The sequence below is a fragment of the Botryllus schlosseri genome, chromosome 15 (assembly GCF_051294905.1).
Source record: "Botryllus schlosseri isolate E-star chromosome 15, Bs_hap1, whole genome shotgun sequence".
Taxonomy (NCBI): Eukaryota; Metazoa; Chordata; class Ascidiacea; order Stolidobranchia; family Styelidae; genus Botryllus; species Botryllus schlosseri.
The window spans coordinates 9,203,780-9,228,473 of record NC_137250.1 but is presented as its reverse complement, the minus strand read 5'-3'; the positions used below and the strand labels follow the sequence as shown (position 1 = coordinate 9,228,473).

The 24,694-nt window shown below is 40.9% G+C and overlaps 1 protein-coding gene and 2 long non-coding RNA genes across 3 annotated transcripts; 1 reads left to right on the top strand and 2 right to left on the bottom strand.

The window, feature by feature from the left end:
* The first annotated feature begins 1,306 nt into the window (after positions 1 to 1,306).
* On the top strand, positions 1,307 to 23,107 carry LOC145457238 (ephrin-A1-like). Its single transcript, XM_080335430.1, has 5 exons — positions 1,307 to 3,294; positions 19,412 to 19,569; positions 19,692 to 19,817; positions 20,805 to 21,005; positions 21,853 to 23,107. Exons 1-5 carry the CDS (start codon positions 3,170 to 3,172, stop codon positions 21,963 to 21,965), a joined length of 723 nt encoding a protein of 240 aa, XP_080191556.1. The 5' UTR covers positions 1,307 to 3,169; the 3' UTR covers positions 21,966 to 23,107.
* Positions 12,089 to 14,269, bottom strand: LOC145457244 (uncharacterized). Its single transcript, XR_013920814.1, has 2 exons — positions 13,266 to 14,269; positions 12,089 to 12,505 (listed from the first exon to the last, which is right to left on the bottom strand). It is a non-coding gene; the product is annotated as an uncharacterized LOC145457244 (long non-coding RNA).
* LOC145457245 (uncharacterized) lies at positions 21,437 to 23,767 on the bottom strand. The gene is made up of 2 exons (XR_013920815.1): positions 23,690 to 23,767; positions 21,437 to 22,360 (listed from the first exon to the last, which is right to left on the bottom strand). It is a non-coding gene; the product is annotated as an uncharacterized LOC145457245 (long non-coding RNA).
* Between the last annotated feature and the right edge of the window lie 927 nt (positions 23,768 to 24,694).

Below are 24,694 nucleotides of genomic sequence, written 5' to 3'. Positions count from 1 at the left end.
CTGGTGGTTAAGAGACACACTCAATTCCAACATATGATTTGTGATGATACGCCCGTCTTGGTCATCATTGGTTGTAGACATTTAGGACCGATCAGCAGTAGAATTGTGCATTGGTGGTCCGTCGTGTGCAATAGGGTACGCAGTGAAGGTTTGGATTCGAAATCGAGGGCCAATCCTTCTGAAATGCAAGTTTTCTTCCCAAGATTTATGAGCTCATTTTTAATCAAGCAATTGGTACCGCGCTCGCGTTTCGACCGTTCAATACGATGACACGTTCCAAGATGAAGCCTCGTATTTCTGAACTTGTTTCTGAAAGGGAACATCAGATTTGCGATAAATATTAATTATAATGTTTTCATTTTGTGTGGACATCATATTTCAACGGCTTTGTTTTTTAACACTGTTGGTCCACGGTTTGCGCACCAGCAATCTATAGTAATGCATTGGATGTGTAGATGGATGTGTGTTGTGGTCGCTTTTTGTTTTTATGACTCAGTGAAAGTTTGGGGTTCCGCAAAGACTTGCAGATTGGCATAAGCGGGGCCCCGGCATAAGTGTTCCACGGGTTGGCCAAGGTTAAGAACTATACTGCAAGGGGAAATCTTTTTCACAACTTTATTCTGAATTAGACACCGAAACGCGATCATGATGTTAGTTTCTCTTCCAATCCGGATTTCATTCCTCATAAAAGTGGGATGTAAAAACACATTTTGGATATCGGTTGTACTTATCTTCGAAGATACAAGGTAGCTCCGATAAGTAGATGCGCCCGGCATAGTTCGTATTTCATTCGCTATTATTCTTATTAAATTCATGAACGCCTAACGCCATTGCTAGTTGCGCTTGACAACTTCATCATCCCTGTAATCGCCGTAATCATAATAATTATATCTCGGCTCTGTGCAACCAGTCGCAGAAATAAAGGTCTCAAAGCGAAATGAATCTAATACAACGCATATTGATGCCGCCTCATAAGTTAGACGTTAGAGCTTAGATGAGTTACCGGCAAAAACTGGAAATATAGTAATACGCTAGCCATTTACAATCTATAATACCCAATCTGGCAGTAACGGGCGAACGGGGCTGTACTCCGCCGCTAAAAAACGTTATTACGATCATAATTACAAGGCCTTTATTACATACTTTTGAAAACGGGCTAAGGGCAACGTTTTTGACCGGAGAGCAGAGAAGTGAGAGATTCACTGTCTCTCACATCATCACGTCGTATAGGTTCTGCTTCTATTCGCGAAGTATTATTTGATCAGAGCTTATGTAGACACGCGACTAGGCCGAGTACTTGGTGAGAGCGAAAGAGACATGATTATTAGTGAAGTATTCTTGGTGTGTAACTTCGTACACGAGTTTAGCACTACTGCTGCTACTAAATTCGTATTTGTCACCAGCGAGACGTAGAGTTGATCGTAGGTGCTTGTGACATATCTGGACTTGTGCGTATGCTAAATATGAACTCTTGTGACAGCAATGGATTAGGAGTTAGGAGTCAAACACAGCTTTGAGTAAATCAAAATTAGGCCACCCGCGTAATTGGTGAGTGTTTGTTGAAGATACGTTATCGGGCAGACATCGCTGGAACTACCAGCGGCATGAATCTCGTTAGTTACTGTTTGGACGATTGGGTTCGTAATGATTGGATATCCTTCGTTGGTCCAACTTCGTTAAATCTGAATTGGTTGATGCAGTCATCCAAGTAAGAGATTGAAAATAATTTGCATACTTTCCGACTGAAACGCTTGCAATGCAAATGAGTTGACTATAATCGATGGCGTAACGCATCATTGGTGACAGTGACGACACTATTCATTTATTGCTTATACCAGCACCTTCTTTTTTGTATTTTCATCCAAGTTGCGTGCAATGTTTCGAGATCGTGTAAGACCGATCCTCTTTGCCTAAAATACGTGTCTAGTGTTCCGGCAGGAATGAGAAACATTACAGGCGTTTTACTATTCCGTATGCGTGTAGTGATCGTATTGAATGTCCGATTTGATTGTTCTCAATCAAGCATATTCGGGTGTCGCTCCAATTCTCGGGAGTTTCGTAAAAAATATGCAAAGTACATTATTCACAACAAGATTGTGATCAATTATCAGGGTTTCTGTATATGATAAAATAGCTGCAGGGCGCCATTTGGAATATCCGTACTAGAAAACCGTAGATAGCGATCAAAATCACAACAATCTCGCTTCTTCTTAGCCGTGCCATATTTGCTAGAAAGAATCTTTACGGTTTTGCTTGCGTGTAAATATGACAACATACCACTTGCCTCTGGGGCATAGTTAACGAAACTTTGCAAGACATTTGCAATGGAAATAGACATTAACAGACTGAGATTTAGCGATTATGTGACCGGAGTTATTTTTGAGTGATAAGCTCATTATAATTGCTTGTGTATCGGAGTGGATGTGGACAGACGTTCCTATATACGCTCTCGTATGATAAATGCAGAGACGTGTGTTAAAAGACCAGTAGGCCTCTATTAAACCCAGTATTCAGAATTTTTACTTGAATACGTGGAGCGTATTCACAGTCATGCAGTTGTTATTTGAAAATCGTATCGTAATATTAAATACAAGGCAGACTCATCCGGTTGAAGATATAAGTGATATTGTGATTAATCACAGAGAATATTCATAATAGAGTATGTATATTGTATATTGTATATTGTATATGATACACTTGCCTTTCCAATTTCCCGTTCCTGGCAAAAGAAATTGACAGAATAACGGCGATATTCTTCTGTCACCATAATCAACTGAATTAGACCTCGCGTTGTTGAAAGTAATATTTACTTAGCTGCTTCTTCAGTTGATCCCGTGACTATACAGAGGTTATTGTACTAAGTCGTGAATTACAAAAGAGTTGAGTGGGGCTTGGTCAATAGGAGATGAGTTGGGGAGGCTAAAATCCAAACAAATTATCCATAGTGTCTGTGATGTGTGGGTAGAGTGACGGGGAAGTTGTAGAAATATATAACCCGATTGATGAATCCCAGTTAGGCTCCGTGTGTTCTCGACAGGAAGGTTTAAATGTCCTATTTGACACAAAAACCGCAAAATTTGACCGCTCCGTTTCCAGATTTACGCTTCGTGAAAACTATATAGTCTATATGAAAGATAGATTGGATATTTTCACTTGAAACCTGGAAACGATGGATCATCGCAGATTATTGAACGTGTTGTTTGCTCTTAATATGACGATCCTAACTCTGGCGTCGCCGTACCGGAGAAGCGCCGAAAAGCATACGATTGACATGAATCCCGAAACACACCCAAGGTTAGTACTCAGTCAACTTTCGCTTTATGTTCAGTCAATCACAGGCGTATGACAAGACCAACTTAACCATTGCGTCACCGCAATGTGGTATTTTCCACTTTCAACGATAATTTTGGGGATCCGTCATTAATAGCGTGGATAAGTTCACAGTCATTTCACCTTCGACCAAAATTGTGTGGCAAGTACTGTTACTACGACCCTTTGAACGCGAAACCAAAAGCATGGTAACTAATATAGTGGGATTGAAATCGGATTGATCATATTTTAGATATTAGATACATATATTTGTTGTATACCAAATCAGCTACAAACTAGAGCAGTTTGCATTTTATCAAAGACCTGTTCCGTCGTACAAACAATCAATCTATTCTATATTATGACATCATATCTGACTCATGAATCAAAATAGATTATTTTTGATATAAGTTGGATTGTCAAAGGAAGTTGATACCACCTTACAAATAGCTCACCTATAGGCATTACCGTGTTTAGTACAAAGTCATCCTCATTAGGCATGGATCATGTTGGATTCTCTTTGTAAATTTACTGTCTGCGCCTTGTGTTTATGCGTCAGTAGCCTCAAGATATTCGCAAATGGCACTTCACCGTACCGGTGATAGCACTTGATGTTGTTTCTCACTTAGGAATCATCTTATGTGTAGAAAGTTTGACATCAAGTAGTGTTAGATCAGCGGGTGGCGGTGAAGCTGTTCCGACATTTGAGCCCTCTTATGAGTCCCTGTGACCGAACCATCGTGCTGCTTAAGATGTTACTTTCGCCATTTCACGTAGTTAAATTCTCATTACTAAATTGCAGAAGTAAACGATTTGTATTTGTGACCCCGCGTGTAATATCAAATATCAGCGCAGACATTTGCGATTGCTATCAAATACATGTGACTTGATCGAAACATTCAAGACTGAATTAATTTCATTTATCTCATACACTTGCGCGTACAGTACAACATTCTATCACATAAGTTGTATGGTTGAAATACTTTTGGATGACTTTTCTCAAGATCGGTCCTACATGCGACAAATGTACGGAAATAGGGTGAATTTTGGGATTAGTATTGGAGTTCTAAAGTCACATGTTCACTTGCTCAAGTGTCTCTTGTTAAATTCTCGCATGCTCAAATGTCGGGCAACCAAATTTGCAGAGACTTGTTTTATCCCAAGCTTGGTATAGTAGAGATTCCCCCAACCTAATCCAGAATTGCAGCCCCTTCCAGTAAATCTCGCGTGCTGTATGCTATATCGTCCCGTATTATTTGAGTAGCTGTCACTTTCAAGTATACGACCATGAGAAGTTTGTTTAGCAACTCCAGACCTCGCATAATGGACAAAACTCTGCTAATCCGTAGTTAAATTTGATTGATGGGAGGGTTATATTGGGATGTCGGGTGTGTCTATCGGGCAGTCGCTTCGAGACACTGCACAGTTCACTAGCGATGTATGACCCCATTAAGCTCCATGTGTTTCTTAATTCGTGTATCAATAACTCTTCGTACAGCGACTCGTAATTTGACAGGAAAAGTTTATCCAAACTTGATTAAATGATTAGGTGAAAAGAGTGGGTTTATTCAATATCATCTAGGCAGGCGCTGTCATAACAACGCATCGCAATTGCGACTCAAGCCGTGACATTAAAAAAGACCTCGTTGATGTGTAGACCATAGAGAACTTGTACTGTATACGATAAAATTTTGTACCTATTTTTCGTTCCGTGCCTTCGGTACATGCATCAAACATTCAAAGCCTTAGACTTCTATAGATAACGTAAATAGTAACTAACGCCTACGGAATTCCACTTCGGCCTGAGATCAACATGTGTTGGAATGCGTACGGTTGGATCACTATGTTCGATTATGAAGAGGATTACTTGGAATATCCGAGAATAATACGTGTCATCGCAATGCATCACCGGGTCTTAAAGTTTCAAAAATGTGGCATGACGAGCTTATGATTCATTCGCGCTAAGGAATCGAACCTCTGGCCAAACCAATATAATCGAATTAGAGTGAGAGCTATCTGGTAATAACGCGCAGTTTTGGTGTTGTTACGGTTCAAAAGTAGGCATCATAGGGTCCAGAACCGTACATGAACGGGCACTCCGATAACGTAAACATGATTGGTTCTGAAATATCAACCCGTGCTGTTTAATTGGAGAGGTATGACATGTTAAATTAGTAATACTGAATTTAGATTAAAGTTATTCTTGGTCACACGCGAAAACCGTAGACACGAAAAATTTGACAATTGCCCCGTTCCGCGTATTTGAACAGATAAGCCATGTGGCAGTAAATCAGTTGCTATGATATGTACGCGAAATTAACTTCGTCAGATAATCTATATCTAGTACCAGTTTTCGATGCCGTCGCTCCAAATTACAATCTGTAGTTCGCGAAATTTAAAGTTAATGGATGTTAGTGTGTCGTTATCGTGGAGACTGGAAATCAATCTTGAATTTCTTCTTTTCAGTAGGAAATGCGCCGATAAACGCGCCAGAATATAGACCATAAGCTGATGCAATATTATCAAATCCCAATTCTGAATTTCGTGTCCTTTCCTTTATCCAAAACCAGGCCCGTATAGGTTTTTGTGACTCGAATTCACTCGTGAGTTCTGGTAAAGGCCTTCAAAATTATATGGGCCAATTGTAGGCAATAAGCGCTTGCCAAGCCATTCCATGGCCGTTCTATTTTAATGGTTGTGGGATTTCGCCGCACCTGTGTGTGGTAACGATTTGTTTTCATCGGATCACTTACTAGTTTTTGAAAATTAACGGAGAGAAATGTGAAAAAATAACGATGAGGTCGAATTGCTATTTATTTAAGGTCGTGCCATTTACGAGAAGGGATCCTACACACCGACGATGATAATTTCACATTGACCCCTCATTGACTGCTATGAGCATATGCCATCTGCTCACGCTGCGTAATACGCCTATATCGAAGTTGTACTTAATTGTTACGATGGCAGAAAAAGCTTCCTAGAAATTCTCTTAATTATATTTTGCGTGTGACATTCTGGGGGAATTCGCTCACGATTTTTGATTTAATTACAGCTTCGCGTAATTAAGTAGCGATACATTGTCTGACTTCATTATTAACCGGTGAGAGGAAGAACTTTCTCCATATCATGGCATTGTGCCTTGATCAATGAAGGCAAAAGCGTGAATATATACACCCGAAGATGAAGTCTAATTCATGGAGCGTTCTGATGTGGCGCTTTTCCGATTGTTTTGGCCTTCTCAAGCGTCATACTTATGACGTATGATAGCGAAACAAACGCGCAACGTCCAGGCAATATTACGTCGAAAACAATAGTATCTAAGAAGACACATTGATGTAGAACACTTGATATGGGTTGACACGTAGCCCAACTGTCCACGTAAAGGTCATTTTATACCAGATCCCATCCTCGCTTCAATGCCACTGTCATTGGGTTGTAAATAATCGTGGCTATCTAACTTCTCGATATTTGATATTGAAGCCTCAGTCATCGGTACATATTACGATATTAGGAATCCGGTAGAATAGGCTAGTTCAAAACAAGATTCCGGATGTCAATGTTACTCGAAAACCATGTCAACATTCCATCATCGCCAGACTATGCCTCGTGGATTACGCGTAAACCCAGTTCCTCAATTACAGCTATATTACCCAATCCCGAACGCAGTTTCTCACGCAATTAAGATACCAAAAGCGGGCAAAGCTTAATTATTTGAAGGCAAGTGGTGATTTTTTGAAAAAGAAACTCTAATAAAACCATTGTCAAGCGGTAAGTTTATAAATAATGATTTACGGCGATGACAAAAGACTGCTTGATCACGTTTCTTAACTGTAAGTTGCTTTGAAATTCTAACCTGAGAAGATTAAAACCTATTCTGTACTATTATAACACTAAAAATAAACAAACAATTTTTTGTTAAATGGATAAAAAAGAAGGATCCTGTTTTGAACATCCTTTTGTAACTTGTACCCAGAACCAATTCGCCTCATCAACACAAAATTCCACTGCATATGATAGTAATCAACACGGTGTATGTATCTGTAGAGCCAGAGTAGCGAGATGAAATAAACCATCGGGTTCGACCCCAATTTACACGCCCCGATGTCACAGATTAGGCTCCATTGTATATTAACCAATGAAAACGTTGGATGAGCATCGCAAATGGCGACATGTTCATTTAGATTATTGGAGCAAACATCGTATGATTCGCACCATGGATAGATGCATTCTCTCATCCCCCAGACGTCTTCCCGCTAGATATAATATAACTTAAGTGCTTTAAATTTTTCACACGTAATTTGAAAATGAAAAATAGCTGGTTCCGCCTACACTTTATGAGATTTGTGCGCCCCAGAGTACACGCAAGGTTCCCTATTCCGCATGCACTCTGGCTATCATAAGACTTTCAGTCCGCTACAAGTTTGCGAATGCGAACAAGCAAACGACACGGCACACTTGCGAAAATATCACAGAGCCCGTATTTCACCAACGCTTTGTAGTAATCGATTGCTGAATGATCCCAGAGTGTTTCGACTGTAAAAATTTAGAAGGCTTCAAAAATCTGACGCTATTGTCCACTATGCCAGTAGGTTCATTTATATTTGGAGTCTTTATCTAGCTCTATCATCAGATACTAAAACGCTATATTTGTTTTGCCGTGGAGAAGTTTAGACGTGCCAATATAACAAAGGGCTCAATAAACACCACGTCTGTCTTTGCAAAATACAGAGACTATTGTGATGGATATGGTATTATTCTTATGTATAGTGGCTTGGATAAATATAGGAACGGACTCTGACGTTGATACTACAGCAAATCAAACGTCGCTCCGTTGGAACAAAACGTCCATCAGCGATAACGCATTATACTTACAATGTTGTAAAGGCTTTCAATGGTGCTTACTCGAAGATTAACAATGTGATTCGCGGAACACAATAATTTCAACAGCACTGACACACTGCTTAAGATGTGAGTTATCACGCTTAGGTGAGTTAGACCCCGGTGAATTGGAATTAGGGATAGGCCATATCGAAGCACAGCCGATATTAATGGGACACGCCTCAATCGGATTGAATCACTAATTTTTCAATATTTTTAATAAGCAAAACAGAGTACCAGCAATCAGCATAGTAGCACATTGAACACCTATATTTTAAATGAGGACGTGCAGTGCAATCGTAATTGTATTGTGTATCGTGTATGCTTACAATGCGACATCCCAAGTCGTAAGATATTTTGTGATCGACACGCGGAGGTCAGGTGACATGTTTATTGGTAGCTGTCATCCAAAACAGCTTTTCTCAATGATAATATACAAAGTACACACATATGATTAATTGATTATGCGTGTTGATTCTCTTCAAATCATCTTTTTATCGATTTATCTATAGCAGGGGTTCTCAACCCGCGGCCCGCAGACGTATATTTTGTGACCCGCGACATCTTTGATTATAAACGCAATTACTAATGACACTGTATTGTTACAAATTAGTTTAGATACTTAGCTCTTTTATCGCACCGTCTCTGTTTCGTTCGATTACTCATTCTTGAAGACAGTGGTTCTCAAACTGGGGGCACGCGCCCTCTTTGGTGCGTGAAGCATCTGAAGGGGGCGCGAAGGTGCGGTCAACTGAAAAAAAAATTCGCGCTGCGCGCAATTTATCCCCAATTCATAGTTATTTCTCTGTGTATAGTTCGAATTTCGTATTTGAGAATTCTCTGATCAACGGCTATAACCTTCCATGCCATCAAACTAGCCGTTTGTATTGCATTGCATTTGTATTGCATTTTGTTATATGACGATAAGGGGGCACGAAATTTTTCCCCATCAAAAGGGGGGGGGGCGTGACTAAAAAATGTTTGAGAACCACTGCTTCAATGTGCTCTCGTTTCTTGAAATATGCTCGACTTCAGATTGTTATTGTTTTAAATCGTTATTCGGCTGGACTCTGGTTCAAGAGAATCCCGCTACTTAGTAGGCCTACACCGGGGCCTACGCCTACACTTTTAAAGAGTGTTTGACTCACTGCGAACGGTTGTTGAGATTGCCGACGACGTTACAGACGCATCGTTTAAAATGGCTTCGAATATCGGTTAACCCAAGACATCTGATATAGAAGGTGTGATTTCAATAAAATCGTAACATACTTTGCGAATAATTGCTGTTTCCGGAACTTAGCAGCAAGGACAACATCAGCTGACAAATTTCGAAGATACAATCGTCTGATTCAATCCTGACCAGACGAGTAACATCAATATCAGTCAATCTTTTATCGCCTGTTCTGAAACACGTTGCCGCGTAGACTACTTTTACGCAGCCTTGGATGAATCCACCGACATTGCATAACTAATTATCTGGTTGAATTTCATCAGAGTGGACATATATGCAGAGAAATACTGGCTGGGCAAACGTGGGGAGGGGACCAGCGAAAAATATCAACTTGACAAAGCTGACTTCTGTAACTATTGGTACAGTGCCCTAGGCATGAACGGAAAGGAGAACTGTTGATTGTTTTGCTCAGAAATGCCCCCAAACACCAGACTTCTTCTCATATCACTCAGAGCTCAATGTGATAATGGTCTCTGTAACAGAGATGCCACTCCTGGGTTTTTCCACCCAGATCTGGGTTTTTCGAGCATCACCTGGGTTTCTGGGTTTTTGTGCTTGAAATCTGGGTTTTTTTCAACATCATGTTTGTCAGGTCAATTTTACGGCGCAAAATTGAATATTAGCTTAGTAAGATCTCATAATATCGACGGATTCTACTGTGATTGAGTCTAAAGAGACCCATTTACTATTAAAATGAGAGGTCTTGGCGTGATGAGAGAGCTTAATTGAATACTGACTACTAGGTCGCAGAAAGTCATTTTCACAAGGCAACTCTGGAGCATTTGTTTTGCAATTCAAAACGATTTAGGACTTGAATGCTAGCGCTGCAACAAATTCGTTGCGTGTCAGTAAATAGTATGTATTACTGCTGTAAAGTATGCAATTAATGCACATGGAAAGACCAAATGTTGATCTAACTAATTTACCATGTTGATATTAGAGTATATTCACTTTCAACAGAGACACTCAAAGAGACAGTTTGGCCACCCGGGCAAGTTATTCAGAGGGAGAGGGGTTTGTCAAATTCAAATGTACCCTTAATTTCATGATCTGGCAGTTTCTTTTTCGACTAAACATCCCAGATAAAAGTGCTTGTCCCAGGTTTAATGAATCGAAAGCTATTTTTAATATATCTGGTCAGCTCACAGTCACTGGAACTACCCTATAATCATCCTCATCATAGATGGGAATTAGCATTGTGACAAACATTACGAATATATAATAAACTACGTATTGACCACCCCTCCATACCGAATGCCCGTAGCAATGTGTCGAGAGGAAAGCATCATATTTCGAGGGATTTGCTCATTTAACTGAGCAAAATGTATATTACGAAAATGAACAGTTGGGATTTCAATATCAAGGGCTAAAACTTCTTCTATGTCCGTATAACTGTCATTGATGACTCTCAGTCACTGTTTTGCAGCTATATCATATAAATTTGAGTGAAATATAGGATCTGGGTTTTTCTGGGTTTTTTCAACGTCCAAATCTGGGTTTTTCCAAAATATCTCAGTGGCATCTCTGCTCTGTAACGCAAAAGTTATAGTAATTTTATACTTGCTCGGCAACGCATTGGATAAAAGAGTTCGGCTCTTTGGTGGAAGGATTTGAAGTTGCATATACCGACTTGACAACGAATGTAATGCACGCTCCATGAAGGGATTTACATGCGCCGCTAGAAGATTCATATTCTCACAAGCAGCAGCTGCAAACTTACGAACGCTGTTCATTATTACTTTATAATGCATAGAAATGTACTAAATGCCGGTACACGACTGGTAAATCGGCTACAATAGCCTAAATTTAATAGTAGCCCATGAATACAAGGTAACATAGTTCTGCGGCCCGCAGTGTCTTTTGCTGTTAAAATGCGGCCCGTTATACAAGGGAAGTTGAGAACCCCTGATCTATTATAGGCTACTATTCGCCATCCACTGCGCGTGAACGGTGCCTTATAAAAGCCATGCCGCCGTCAGTCGGCAACTCAAGAATCATACAAGAAGATTAGCAGTCTAACGTAAAAGAACCAGAGATTCCGGCACGCCATGAATACGTAAACAACAACAACATATGATTCACTATTAGAAACAGATGGTTCAATTCGGAAGCCCGGTTTTAAACATTACGACATCAAAAATAATTCGAATCGACTTGTAACCTGTGAACTGTATTGCCCGTTCATCAGCGCAGGCTTGGAGACCTTATTAGATAGTGTTAACTTCAAATAACGGCAACAGATCGCTGTATTATGCCCACATATCCTTACCACCGTTTTGTCAAGGTATTGACAGAGACAACAGTAAAGAAATATTTAAATAATAGAAAACCGACATTATTCCATTGTGACGCATGAACTTGTAAGTCGAGAGTGCTTTTTGCAGTCGATTCGTGACTAGACATAACTTTCGCCATATCCCCTACTTGTGATTGCCCTCTCTGATTTCATCACGGAGGATTAAAAATTTAAAATCCTCTCTAAACATGAGATTGTGTATTCCTAGCATGTATTTTATGCTGTAGGCGCTATTATTTAAAATGTGGAGTTTGAAATGTGCATCGTAAATATCGGATATCATTTCAACAGCTAACGCTGTATGCCGACTTACTTTTGAATGACTTTCAGCATTCCACTGACAACCATTAGGTCTTTGACCTGAACTTCAGTCACAGCTTAAACACTTTCTATTGACATCTGTCGACAAATCGATCGAGGCCGCCTATTTTGTCATTCACATTTCCATTCGAGAGCTAAGACCTGGAACAACTTATATAACGCTTGCAACGATGCACATTCTAACAACTTGAAAATATTACCAGTAATATTATATCGGAACGTTTTCACAATTATTTTATGGTTTCTAATTGCACAGTTGTCGGTGTTAAATGTGTAAGGGTTTAAACATAAAACTGTTACATACAATGCCGGTTAACGTCGAGAACAAATCAAATATTAATAGTAATTTCAGACATGAACATTGAACAATGCAACTTTGTGTTCTTGTGAATGCTATGAATCTGCTTCGATTGATAAATGCGGCGATCTTGCGCGAGCAGAGGAGGTACCTATATGAGCGTTCGTCGTTGCTGCAGTATAATGGAAAATATAGCCACTAAATTACGATCACATATGCTATTTCGGACAATATTGGCTTACTGGGTGTAAACGAAGGTAATGGAACTGTGAAAGTAGATATATGTACTCCCACCCACGGTTAAACATTAATGCCTTGAAAATCATATTTGATATGACATTTAACTACGACACGCTGCAAAGGAATGGTAAAAAAGGGCATAGCGTTAAAGTTCACATTGGCCATGGCTAGTTTTTATTCTGATTTAAAATCATGCACCATTCCACTCAGGAATGAACATTAACAGAGATATCTTCTGACAAAGATAGCTAATGCTTAGAAGTAGTTTTGGTATCACGGGGTCAAATTGGGATTCACCAAGTAGCATCAATATTCCAATATGATGCAGCGGCTTGACCATCGCATCATACAATGTTGCATTTCTGCCGTGGCAGGATTCGTGATTACATAAGTCTCGTAATAAATCATTATCAGCAATTGATCGCGATTCGAAAACATGAACCTGCGCCATGTCTTTCGCCATCTCTTACGATCGTACGCTATGGCGAAAACACATTTCGCCGAAGGCGCACTTTCAGTACGCGTTTGTACGAATTTATTAATTCAAATGCTTGCGTTTGACATGTGTCATCAACACTAATCTGATATCCTCATCTTCCAGTCTCCGCAAAATCGAATACCGAATATCATAGTTTTGAATGAATCAATGCCACAGTATAGGTTGAGCAAGTTTAATCCGTATTATGACTCACCGCCACATGATGATGCGTGTTCCTTCTGTTCCCAAATCGGATCATGTTAGGAAAAGAGTCAGCCGCCACGGAAAAGGGCCCGGCGTAATTTTATGGAATAAAGAATAGTCAGAGGCGTAATCCGACAAATTCCCAGTCGTTTGCCGTTATCCTCGCTAAAGAAAACAAATCATACATAGCTTAAAATTAGAAGGGTTGAATAGAAAGCTAAATATAAACGGCCTGGACGCGTGAGCCCAGGAAATAGATGGATGTGTTGTATATGTTTTCGATATTGTTACTGAATAAACATTCTGCCGTGATTCATGTATGGAATATGTAAACTCTGCAGTTTTGAAAACTTACACGAGGAATTTGACATAGAATAAACAAACACAGGAGGTCGTTCAAAGTAACGAAACTAATAACATTTTCGAAGTGCGCCGATTGGCAATGGTAATGTGTGCGGTGCGCATGTGTGTGAACTGTGAATACGTCTTGCTGATTGACGCCTCGGGTTGAATTTGAGCGGTGTTGATTCAAATCTGAATTCGCCAGAAATATAATATAGCGGTGTGTATTTATATACGCAGACAATGCTTCGTGGAACAAGAATTCGGCAGATTTGTTAAATTTATCCTATTTCATGCCGTTTTTTGGTCTTGTTAGATTGGAAAAAGTTTGAAATTCGCAATATACAACCAAACGATCTTTGTAATATCATATCGTTAGTTCGCTTATTCTCAGCCACCAAGAAAACAACTTTTATTACTGTAGACACTGAGGGCATAGTGATCGTTCACGGGCTATATAATTACGGTGCTTCCATAAATTTCATAGCACGCCGTGCCAGTCACTCGTCTCATCGACTCCAACCGCGCTCACTTGGCTAATTGGCAGGTGTTTCTCGCGTCAATAGAATATCGGCGAAGATCCCACGCTGTAGAAAAGGCCTGATAAATTCGTTTGTTTTGGACTTGTGGCACCAGCATTTCCACGACGCAGCGTAATATAGACGGAGGCATCAACTTTTTGATAGTGACGCTTACCTATATTTGTTGGTATATTGAAGAAGTGTAGGCTTAGTACCGTTTTATTTTGCCATCGGTTTGTCGTTCGAAGGTCCATTATTATATGATGGGGTATTCCGAGGACAATAATGTAGCATTGCAGCCCGCATATTCTTTTGAGTTGTTGGGTTGTGAATATATTGTCATCTTTTACGATATTCATCAGTATGTCGATAAGATATTCATGATCACGCCCTGTACTGCGGGCCTCCTGCAGCCCGACAAATCACTACTCTGATTTATTTGATAAAACGACAATTTGGAATAATTTGTCGTTCTCTATAATTATGTGGTTCTTCCTATAGTAAGATCGTTGATGTGTCCATGTATTGCAAAAGATTTCCCTCTCGCCCAATCTAAATGGCTAGCAATTACATCGAGTGGTTTTCCAGCAAATTTGAGATGCTGAAGGATCGTGTTCAAAATCGTGACTGAATTCCGAACGGTAATCACTGCTTCGCAAACCGTAGTACCGCATCTTCTTTGGGCTTCTGCTATATCCGTCTTCCCAAACCGCGATCCATTTTGATCCTATCACGATTTTGATTTATACCATAATTTATTGAAGACGATATTTTGGAAAGCGTATTCGGGGAATGGTCTATTGTTGCTTCCGCGGTTACACAAATACACGTTCCATATTGGATTTGTATCGTTTTGATAGAACATTCAGTTGCAATTCTGCATGCTCGCAATTTGGGTAAAACACGATGCAGCGGTGCCCGATTGTTCGAACTACATGATGCCGGCCGTATATCAAAGTTACAATACTCTGTGATTCGGATTCAGGCGACTGAATTAGGTATAAGGATTCGAGTTCGGAATGGCCAATTTGCGATAGGATGGTGTCGATATCAATCCAGGTCATCATTTTGTTGTTTGCATGATGGAAGCATATTCACAACAGACTTAAATCGAACCCGAAATTCATGGCGTCATTTTGACACCGAGGTATAAAACTATATCGACTTTTGGTGTTTTTTGTCAAGCACCATTGTCAACTACGCATGTATTGCGTATATTCAGCATAGGCACGCTCTCTCCAAACATTTTATATCGTGACGCCAACACCTTGTTTGCGACTAGTTTTGGCGTCATCTCAGGATTGGAACTTGTTTGCCTTTCCTCAAAATTCAGTACCGCGTGAGACTTGAAAAGCACTGACATATGTGATTTCGCACGCTGCAACTATAGTTAATTACATCACCGACGGGATTACCATGGCAGTTATCGTATTGGAAGAGCAGTGGTCGCACGCAAACACCCCCGATCTCCATGGATATTCTACCGTGTCGCTGTGTCAATATGATAAGTCGACAGGCTTGTTACGTTCGCATCAAACAGCGGCGAGTTTGTAAGCTGAATTCGGGCAAACATCGAAATTGGAACAGCCAACGATATCCAGCGTTGAGTCATATTATATCTCGTCGCTAAGCATCATTCGGAACTGCCATCATTTTTAATGAATATATAATACGCTTGAAGATGCGCATGACATCGACGGCTGTAGCGTGTATAAATCGACGGGTTTCTACACGGACACTTTCCCAGGATAGTGTTGTCGGAGGATCGCGAGAAATACTACGATCGCATTAGGATTAATAACGGGGTGTTTTGTTTGAATTGGTAGCGAGATATCCTCTGTTGAAAAGCAATATATCATTCTGCGGGCGAGGACTTCGGGTCAGCCCATAAATTACACGAGTTCCTTCTAATCCTCTTGCAAAACACGAGTGATATTATTTATTCTGCGCTTAAATAGTGGATGTTTATATTGTCGTAAAATTACCTGGCGAGTTTGCGCTGAAATATGTAATTTACGATCGTCGCGACAGTCTTTGTGGCGTCAGAATCGTCCATTGTATTGTTCTTACTGTTTGTCGTCCGCTTCCATATACTATACTAGAACTCGTACTATACTATGATATACTATGGTATTGAGATAGTTGTGCAAAGTAGCTGATGCACTTCGAGCCCACTGCCCAGATATCACTTGCAAATAAAGCTCTGCAGAAATGGACAAGAGTATAGGTGTAGAATTGTACACCGTAAATCAGGGCCGGCCAAACCGTGGCCCGCGGGCCGCATGCGGCCCGCGAGAAGGTTTTGAGTGGCCCGCGAGGTAATTTCCGAAATTAGTAATATTATCAAAAATGGACTGCACAGATTGTGGTGTCAACTTACAAGGCCAACCAAAACGCTGATTAGTGTGGCTGCAACACTTGAGATGTGATGACTAAAATATCAGATCCAACGCATTGGCAGATCCATGAGCCAGTCACATTTTGGTTTATCTTCGTACACTACAATAAAGCAGAATAATTTGCGATAGATTTATCAAAAGTAAAAATTTTCTACATACTTCGCGCAACATGTTGTCACTCGATTTCTTGCTTTTAATATTGTTACCCCTTTGTGAAGATGAAAGAACGCCTAATGTATCAAATTGAGTCTTACTTTATTCGCGATTACGACACAAAGTGTCGTTTAGCATATGCGACCTGCGTTTGCGCTCGCAGAAAGACCGTCGACTATATGAAACCTAGGCACAAAATGATTGACCCATGTTGGTCGAAGCTTTCGATATCGATATGTCCAGGCGCCGAATAGTCCTTCCCTTGCAAGCCTAGCGATATACAGCAGACCCGCATTATATTCAAGTGACGATATTATTGACCTATGGACTTCGAAAAATTTTCGCGCTTCGCGCGGCTTGTGGCCCGCACAGTCATTTGTCAATCAAATGTGGCCCTTTGGCTGAAAAGGTTGGCCACCCCGCCGTAAATGAATGGGCGGAAAGTAGGTGTAGGCTATTTTGTCGATTTATACAAGTACGGTAGGATGCAAATCAGGTAAACTGTACTTCCTGGCACCAAAGATTGCCTTCACGCCTTGGTGATTAAGTCAACTACACTATTCATTGTGGAGATATGTCCCTGAGGTTTAGTGCGTATCGTGCCTCCTTGGTTTGGTACACGAGAACATAACCCATTCCACCCCTGGGATAAATGCTCAAGAATTGGTGTATTTGACTCGATTTCGCCTATCGGAATTGATATGAACACAAGATATAGACCCGTTTAATTGATTTGCACCCTATGCTGTGGTGTAAATCGACGAAATACTCGTATATGAAATACAGTGTACTTAGGAAGCTGTGTTGGAGCTAGTTGGAACGACAAAAACATCGTAGTTGTGACTTCACAAATTCTCGGTCATTCCGGTCCTGAACGAAATATTTACCCGTCACAAATATTTGCGTACTCACCGCGCTAATCAGCAGTCTGCGAAACGCTAATTTGTCAACGTCCGACTCGAATTGTGGTGTTAAATGAGAGTTAGTCGTGAGAGCGTCGAGGTCACAGCGGGTCGAACAAAACCACGCTGTACAGGGCGCTGGCAATTTTCTAAAACAAACTATCGGCAGGCCTACTGCATATCGCGCGCGTGCTATAAATTCGACTTCTAGCTTCCCAACACTGAACAGTTCGACCACTTTGCGCTGTTTTTTCATGGGTACCAAAAGTGTAACGAAGGCTCCGTCAAACGAATGTGAATAGCGCCTGCAGGTTATTAATATCTATTCCGTCATTTTCGACATACCCGAAATATCTTGAATACTCGGTTTGCACATTGACGTCACAGATCGGTGCTATATTAGTACTTTGCATGAATATTTATTTACAGTTGACGCCTTCTGTCGCGATTACATTAGAGATTTTCGATATTCTGACGTCACGCTTTTGTGATACGGCAACGCGCTCTGTGCGCGAAAGCGTTTGACACGAGTAAGCCGATTCTCGACGCTTGTAAATTGTTTTCGACTTCTGAGCTCGTCGGATATATTACTAGCCACAACTCCGTGTCAGGACCGCAAACTTCTGACCTTGTAAAGCGGAGAGTATAATTGCGAGATATCAACAGAAGATTGAATAAAATTTTGTGATTCACATGTTTACAAATCCGGAGACCCTACGTTGCCCTCCTAAATTTAAAACAGCGTCCCATAATTAGGGCTAGGCACGATGTTTCAAGTACTCAAATCCATCTCGAGTATGTTGTCGTGTCGAGTAGCGAGAGACGGACTTTTCGTTTGCTGGAATTATGCACCCCTTCCCATTACATAACGAGCATTAGAGTGTCTAAGTCTATATATAGGCTACTTCTTTCTCAGCGTGGACGTTTTGAGACCCCGATTGATCGCATCACATCATCCGTAATATGTTTGTGGTATTCATGGTGTTTGTCGAGTACAATGGTCATTTACACCAGGCCGATATTTTTCATTTTTATTCCGTATCTGCCGACTTGTACCACGAACCACTTCTAGGCTTTTTGTAAGACACTGCGTATGCGGATCACATGGCGAGGAGGAGCCTAAATATGAATTCTGGAGTCAACCTCGGTCGGACTCAAACCCGCAACCCATTGGTGTTGCAGCCGTGGTTCATACCACTGCGGTATCTCGCCACTATTCGTGATATGTAGTAGTGTACAAAGCTACGCAGTACGCACGTATTGATGGAAATAATATTTCTGTGATATCGTGATCGACCCGTGGCATCGTCACAAAGTCCAGGAAATAGGTATCGTAAAATAACACTAAATGATGTGATGTAGAGCTAGTAATATTTCTTTGTGGTCGCATAAAAGGCACACAGGACCTACCATAACCCCCAAGAGGTTCATTGATCCCGGTTTAGGAACCCCTGGCTTGCTAAGAGTAGTTCCAGGTCAGAATTCATACAGATCTGTTCAAACAGTTAACTCAAGTTATCGTAACCCCCGATGTGCATATTTGAACTTTCCCCGTCATTCATGTTTTATCACGTCATAATATGTGGTATTCGACACGAGTCGAAGCTCAATATTCGATTCGTAATCGAATCACTCATCTACCAGATATTGCCCATACCTTGTTGTAATTTCAAGTGACATTGAACACGCACAAACTCGCTATTCGTGGAGATGATGTTTGATCAGATCTAGTTTTCAAGGGCGGACTCGTTTGTAGTTTTATGATGTTTTACTACAGTCGAGTCGCGCTTATATCTAAGTGAAATACCAGCCGTCAAAAGGCCGTGTTTACTTTTGCAGCCTGAGTCACGAGCCGTTGATAATAGACGTCAGAATCGGGGAATTCATGGAGATCACGTGCCCACAATACGATCCGGCCACACCGAACTACGCGACCTTGCAGTTCGTACTGCGGGACATGCACGACAAAGACTCATTCGAAAAATGCGACATCGCAGGTGAGCCGGCGTGACATCTTTTCCGCGGCTTGCCACGTCGGCAAGTGAGCCGCTGTAGCTATTCCGAATTAGTGGTGAGAAAGCTCAATGTGTATCGCTGGTAAATCTTTCGCTTTCTACAGACAAGCACATCGTGCTGCCGTGCGACAGGCCGTTCCATCCTACAAAACTCACAATGAAATTCCAGGAGATGAGTCCCTACCCGTTGGGATTCACTTTTCACGAAGGAATGTCGTATTATTACACGGGTAAGATGCGTTTTTTAAATCTTGCTCTGTATTGGAATCTCAAATTGCGGGGTGAAGCAGTGGCACCTTTCAGAGATTAGGAGATTTAATATTTTCCATCCGAATCCAATTCTAGAGCTCATTTCCTATTATGTTCCAAGTCCATGTCTGGTAACGACTTAATTCAAAAGTCGCATGGAAATTGTCTACTGTTAGAAATTTACAATTGAATAGTATATTGGTATTGAAATGAACCCGAATATTTGCAGCTGACACTCGTCAGGGGTAGTCGTCAGCAACTAGCAGAGAATTGGAAATTTCATGCGTGTGACGTTACGTGTCATGTTGGTGACGTCATATATTGTGATACGATTGTTGATATACAATGTTCTTTCCAATTCTCTACTGGTTGCTGACTGTTACCACGGACGAGTGTCAGCCGAAAATATCCTGGTCCATTTCAATATGAATATGCTGTTCAATTGTATATTGCAGTTATGTACCTCCAACTTCAAGAAGCTCTAAGAAATTTCATGTCCAACACCAAATCCAAAGTTAGCTTCAAAGAAATATTGAATCCGGCCAAAATCTTCAAACCTGTTTATATTTTAATCCAAATTTCTAGCATCTTGTGAGTTTGCCAATAGCTGTAATACGAATCCAGCACTAAATTTATATTCTGTGTGCAATGGGCTTAGTACGTAGGCATAGGCGTTGCCGGTGAGAAATTTCGGGAGGGCAACAGCAATGTCGTGACCGTCACTGATACATTGTAACCACAGCGAACACGGGTGACGTCCGTCACAATGTGTAAAAAAGTAGGGGAAAAGACGCCTTTAGCACCATGCTACTCCACTGAGTGCTGGCTATAACATATAAGCCACACGTATCAGAAATCTTAATTGCAAATTCTCATGCTTAAGAGATTCTTGGAGATACAGAACTTCAGCCGAAAATATTCGGGTTTATTTCAATAGCATAGTATTCAATTGTTGAATTTCCTTACAGCAATACCACTCGGAGAGCAGGATTGTCGGAATGCGATGAGGCTAATTGTGAACGTGATTAAAGATTCGGAAATTAACATTCCTCCCATCAGCCCAATCTACAAGGACAGCAGCAAAGCGACGCCCTTACCAACTACTACTACCACAACAACGACGACAAAATCGACCGCCAAAACCACGACCAAGTCCGCGCTGCCCTCGAGTAAGATGTGTATCTGTGTCTGAGTCTATGCAGAGGCAAATTCAGTAACCGTAACGGGTATGACCGTTTCCAATTTCGTAAAATTGATCAGGGAGCATTTGAGCAGTGTCTGGATCTGCTAATACGCGATGTACGAACTCTAACAGGGTTTACCGAGATCGGGCGGAGGTGGTCAAGACACTCAGTGTTGTTATACTCCAGTATAAGTAGTTACGTAAACTTCTACCCAATTGCAAGCACGAGTAGTGATTTTTAAAAGATATTAAAACTACTTCAAGTCAACTGGAAGCAAAAAAGGGGATTTGGTAGAGAGGTCGCCACTTTTAGCAGTCAAGAGGTGCTGGATTCATTCGAAATTGTACGACGCAGCAGCGCGACTAACGCAAAATATCTACTGGCTACAGGAATGGACGCAATTTCCGGAAATATATTCAGTTTTCGTTATACACGGGCTATGTTTCGACCATTCGTTATGACAAATTCTCTCGTAAACGTGATAGATACAAATGTAAAATTCAAAACTATACTATATACTTCGCTAAGTCCAAAGTGTCTAAAGTAAGTCGTTTCCAGTAAAAGACTAAAATTGTAAAAACCTTAGGAGTCTAAAAGTATGGCCATACAAAGTAGTGTGGGTAGGCAGAACCTACTTCAGTAATGATAGCAGTACGCTATGCCAGTAGCAGTAAGATAAACATCACATTCGATAAGCCGTTTCCAGCCGGGCCAATGACCAATTGTCAACACTCCACCACTGGTACGCGCTCACATAACCCACACATGAAATGAGTACAGTGTTTCTTGGCTGCGCTATCTTTACGAGTGCTCGAATGTCGTTCTCGTACAGAAGCGTCCAAAGGACCGCAGACCGGTGAGGGAGGCAACGGATCAAGTCGCGTGACGCAACAGCTCACGCTTGTGATATTACTCGGCCTCATTGGCTCCTGGCTGAATTGGTGATTGAAACTGCCTCGTCAATCGGGGATCAAGTTTAGAAGCGAAAGCAGTTGGAACAGACTACAAAGGCGTGAATGTCAAGGAAAGAAAATGTCGCTCACTCGAGCAATTGTGACGCAAAGGAGGCGCGGTCGTGCAGCGCGGGTCGCAGTTTACCGAAAAATGAAAGATTATGTTATCCACTTTGCACTTATAAAGGCAAATATCACTTGCTCTGTGACAAAACAGAGGGACTGGACCTGTGTCAGCGTGAGTCCGCCAGAAATGGCAGTTCTCAACGCCTTTGCCTACAGCTCTTTTGATACTGCATTTTCTTTACCAGTCCGTACGTGCGCGCCGTGTCGAAGTATGAGCCGGCGCATCCAATGATCTCATGCTGGTCTTTGCGACTTATTCTCCTGGCAAACAAGAAAATAACACTTGTTGACGTCATATAAGATAGGATTATGCGTGTCGAAAAGTAACCTTATCCTCTCACGTACAGCTATAGGATGGAATAGTATTTTTCTCCACCCAAATCACAAGTAATGAGTATCGTTCGCGTCGAGTTATACTGGAAATAAGACGCAGTCACACAGCTCTAAATTTCTGCCGTTTCGGCACACGCCGTGTAGCGACTTGTCGCTTGTCAATTCATCGCGGTGGACTTTAAACGATCTATAAGATTATGAAGATTGACCGATCGATAACCCTCCGCAGTCATAAGTACATGAACTGTATGTGCTCTGAGCTGAGCTTATTCTAATTAATGTCAAACTGCGTTTGTGAATATTACATTGTGCATTTATGCTCAAAGTCTGTTGGTAGCAAATTTTTCGAATTGACTGCTATCCTCGTCTCTTGAGTTTTTGTTATTCACTTTTGTAAACCGTCACTGTGAAATATTGATTTCATATATATTTATCGCATCTATAATTCCATATTTTGCTCAACAATTCGCGTTGTCGGTCCAAATTGTATTGTATACTGTCGTTGGGACTTTGCCGATTTTGGTTTACTTGAACCAACATATCATCAACAGGATCACCTGTTCCGAAATATATCACTCCGAATCTACAAAACCAGGAATAGGCTAATCATGTCAGCGAGCCTTTGAATGTAATTCACGATAAAAGGATACAAATAAAGTTACAAAAATGCTTGAATGTCTGATTATATAAGTTGTGATTTACATTTGAAGCAAAGAACGGAAGAACCGGTATTTGTAAGTCAAGTTTAATTGACCAAATACGGTCAACTGTCTTTTGCTAGTATAGTCTATAGTTTATTCTGTTAGCAGAATGAGGTTGAACTGAATGCCTTCAAAATGTTGAAATATTTATAGATCGAGATAGCTAGCGCGAGAGAAGCGTCGTAGGCTGTATGCTAAGTTCCATCTAATAGTCTAATAGCAGTGGCCAGAAGAATGCCATATCTTGGATAATTTTGTATAGAACGCGCTTTCACGCCAGTCTATTTCTAATGCAATCATCTATATATCATAGGGTTACCATACGTCTTCTTTTAAGAGGATTTGTCTTTTTTTTTTAGTCATCTACCTAGCAATGCGGGAAGAAAAACGGTATTATGAGCTCTGAGCGGATGACCTTTTTTTTTTAGTCAACCCATCACAAGGTGGGAAAAAATTACCGGTTTTTGAGAATTCTTCTCCGGTTTTGCAAGTCTCAAATTTCTGAAAAAGTGTCCTCCTTTTAGATTTCCAAAATATGGTAAGCCTAATATATCACCTTGACCAGATTGGTGTCCTTCTTGCTACTGCCAGCCGATAGCGGTCTCTAAAATTGCTGATAGATTGCGTTATCCCCACTCCAACCATCAGACATCATGGCCTGAGACCCTTCATGAGTGCCTTGGTGGTTGAAATGAAGGTAAGCAAAGATTATAATGCAAATTCCCTTCGCATCTCTAGTAACCCACAGTCGTAAATTGGCTGCATCGTCAATCTCTCATCCAAATGGCACTAATGGCAACAAAAGACAAACGCATCTAGAGCCGAGATGGTTGAAAGGTCGACAATGAGCATGGGACGAAGCATGAGCATGAGACGAGCATGAGACTTCCCTGAAGTCATATCTATTGTTACTCCGGTAGCTTTCGTTAGTTGTTTCTGTCTGAAATGCAAGCAAGGATGAAACTTCGTGGAAATCAGTTCGTATTATATACTTGAAAGGAAGCTCATTTTTGCACCTAAGTGATATTTTCGCAAATCCGGGAAACTGATCTCAATTCGCATTTGCTTAAATTCGCGAAATTCACAGCCTGGTGTTAACCATGGTGTGAGATATAGAGATGAATAAATGTGCTTGAAGGTTGTCTTCCGTGCAAAGGAGTTCTCAAGGGTTCAGCTCGATGTATTATTATAGTGTGAACCTCTAAGGAATTTTGACATTCACACTCATGGTTTTGTCCAGTCAATTTGATAAAAATCTCGGATTGACGGAAGCATCCGATCGATCACGGATGTGTCCACTGTCCACTCCTTCCCGCTAGCTGTGTGATTCGGTTTACGTTTTCACGCAATCCGCCCCACTACGCAATTATGAATTGGTCCTACTTAGGGTTGCATTTAAAACAAACCGTGTTCTAAAATGTTTTGTTTAAAACATGTTCTAAACAAAGGCCTTTAAAAAAAATTGCGTCTTTTAAGTTGTAAAATTATGCCCTAATTGTGTAAATACTTTCCAAAAAACATGTTCTATGAACCTACAGACAATTACCACCCGATGTATAGC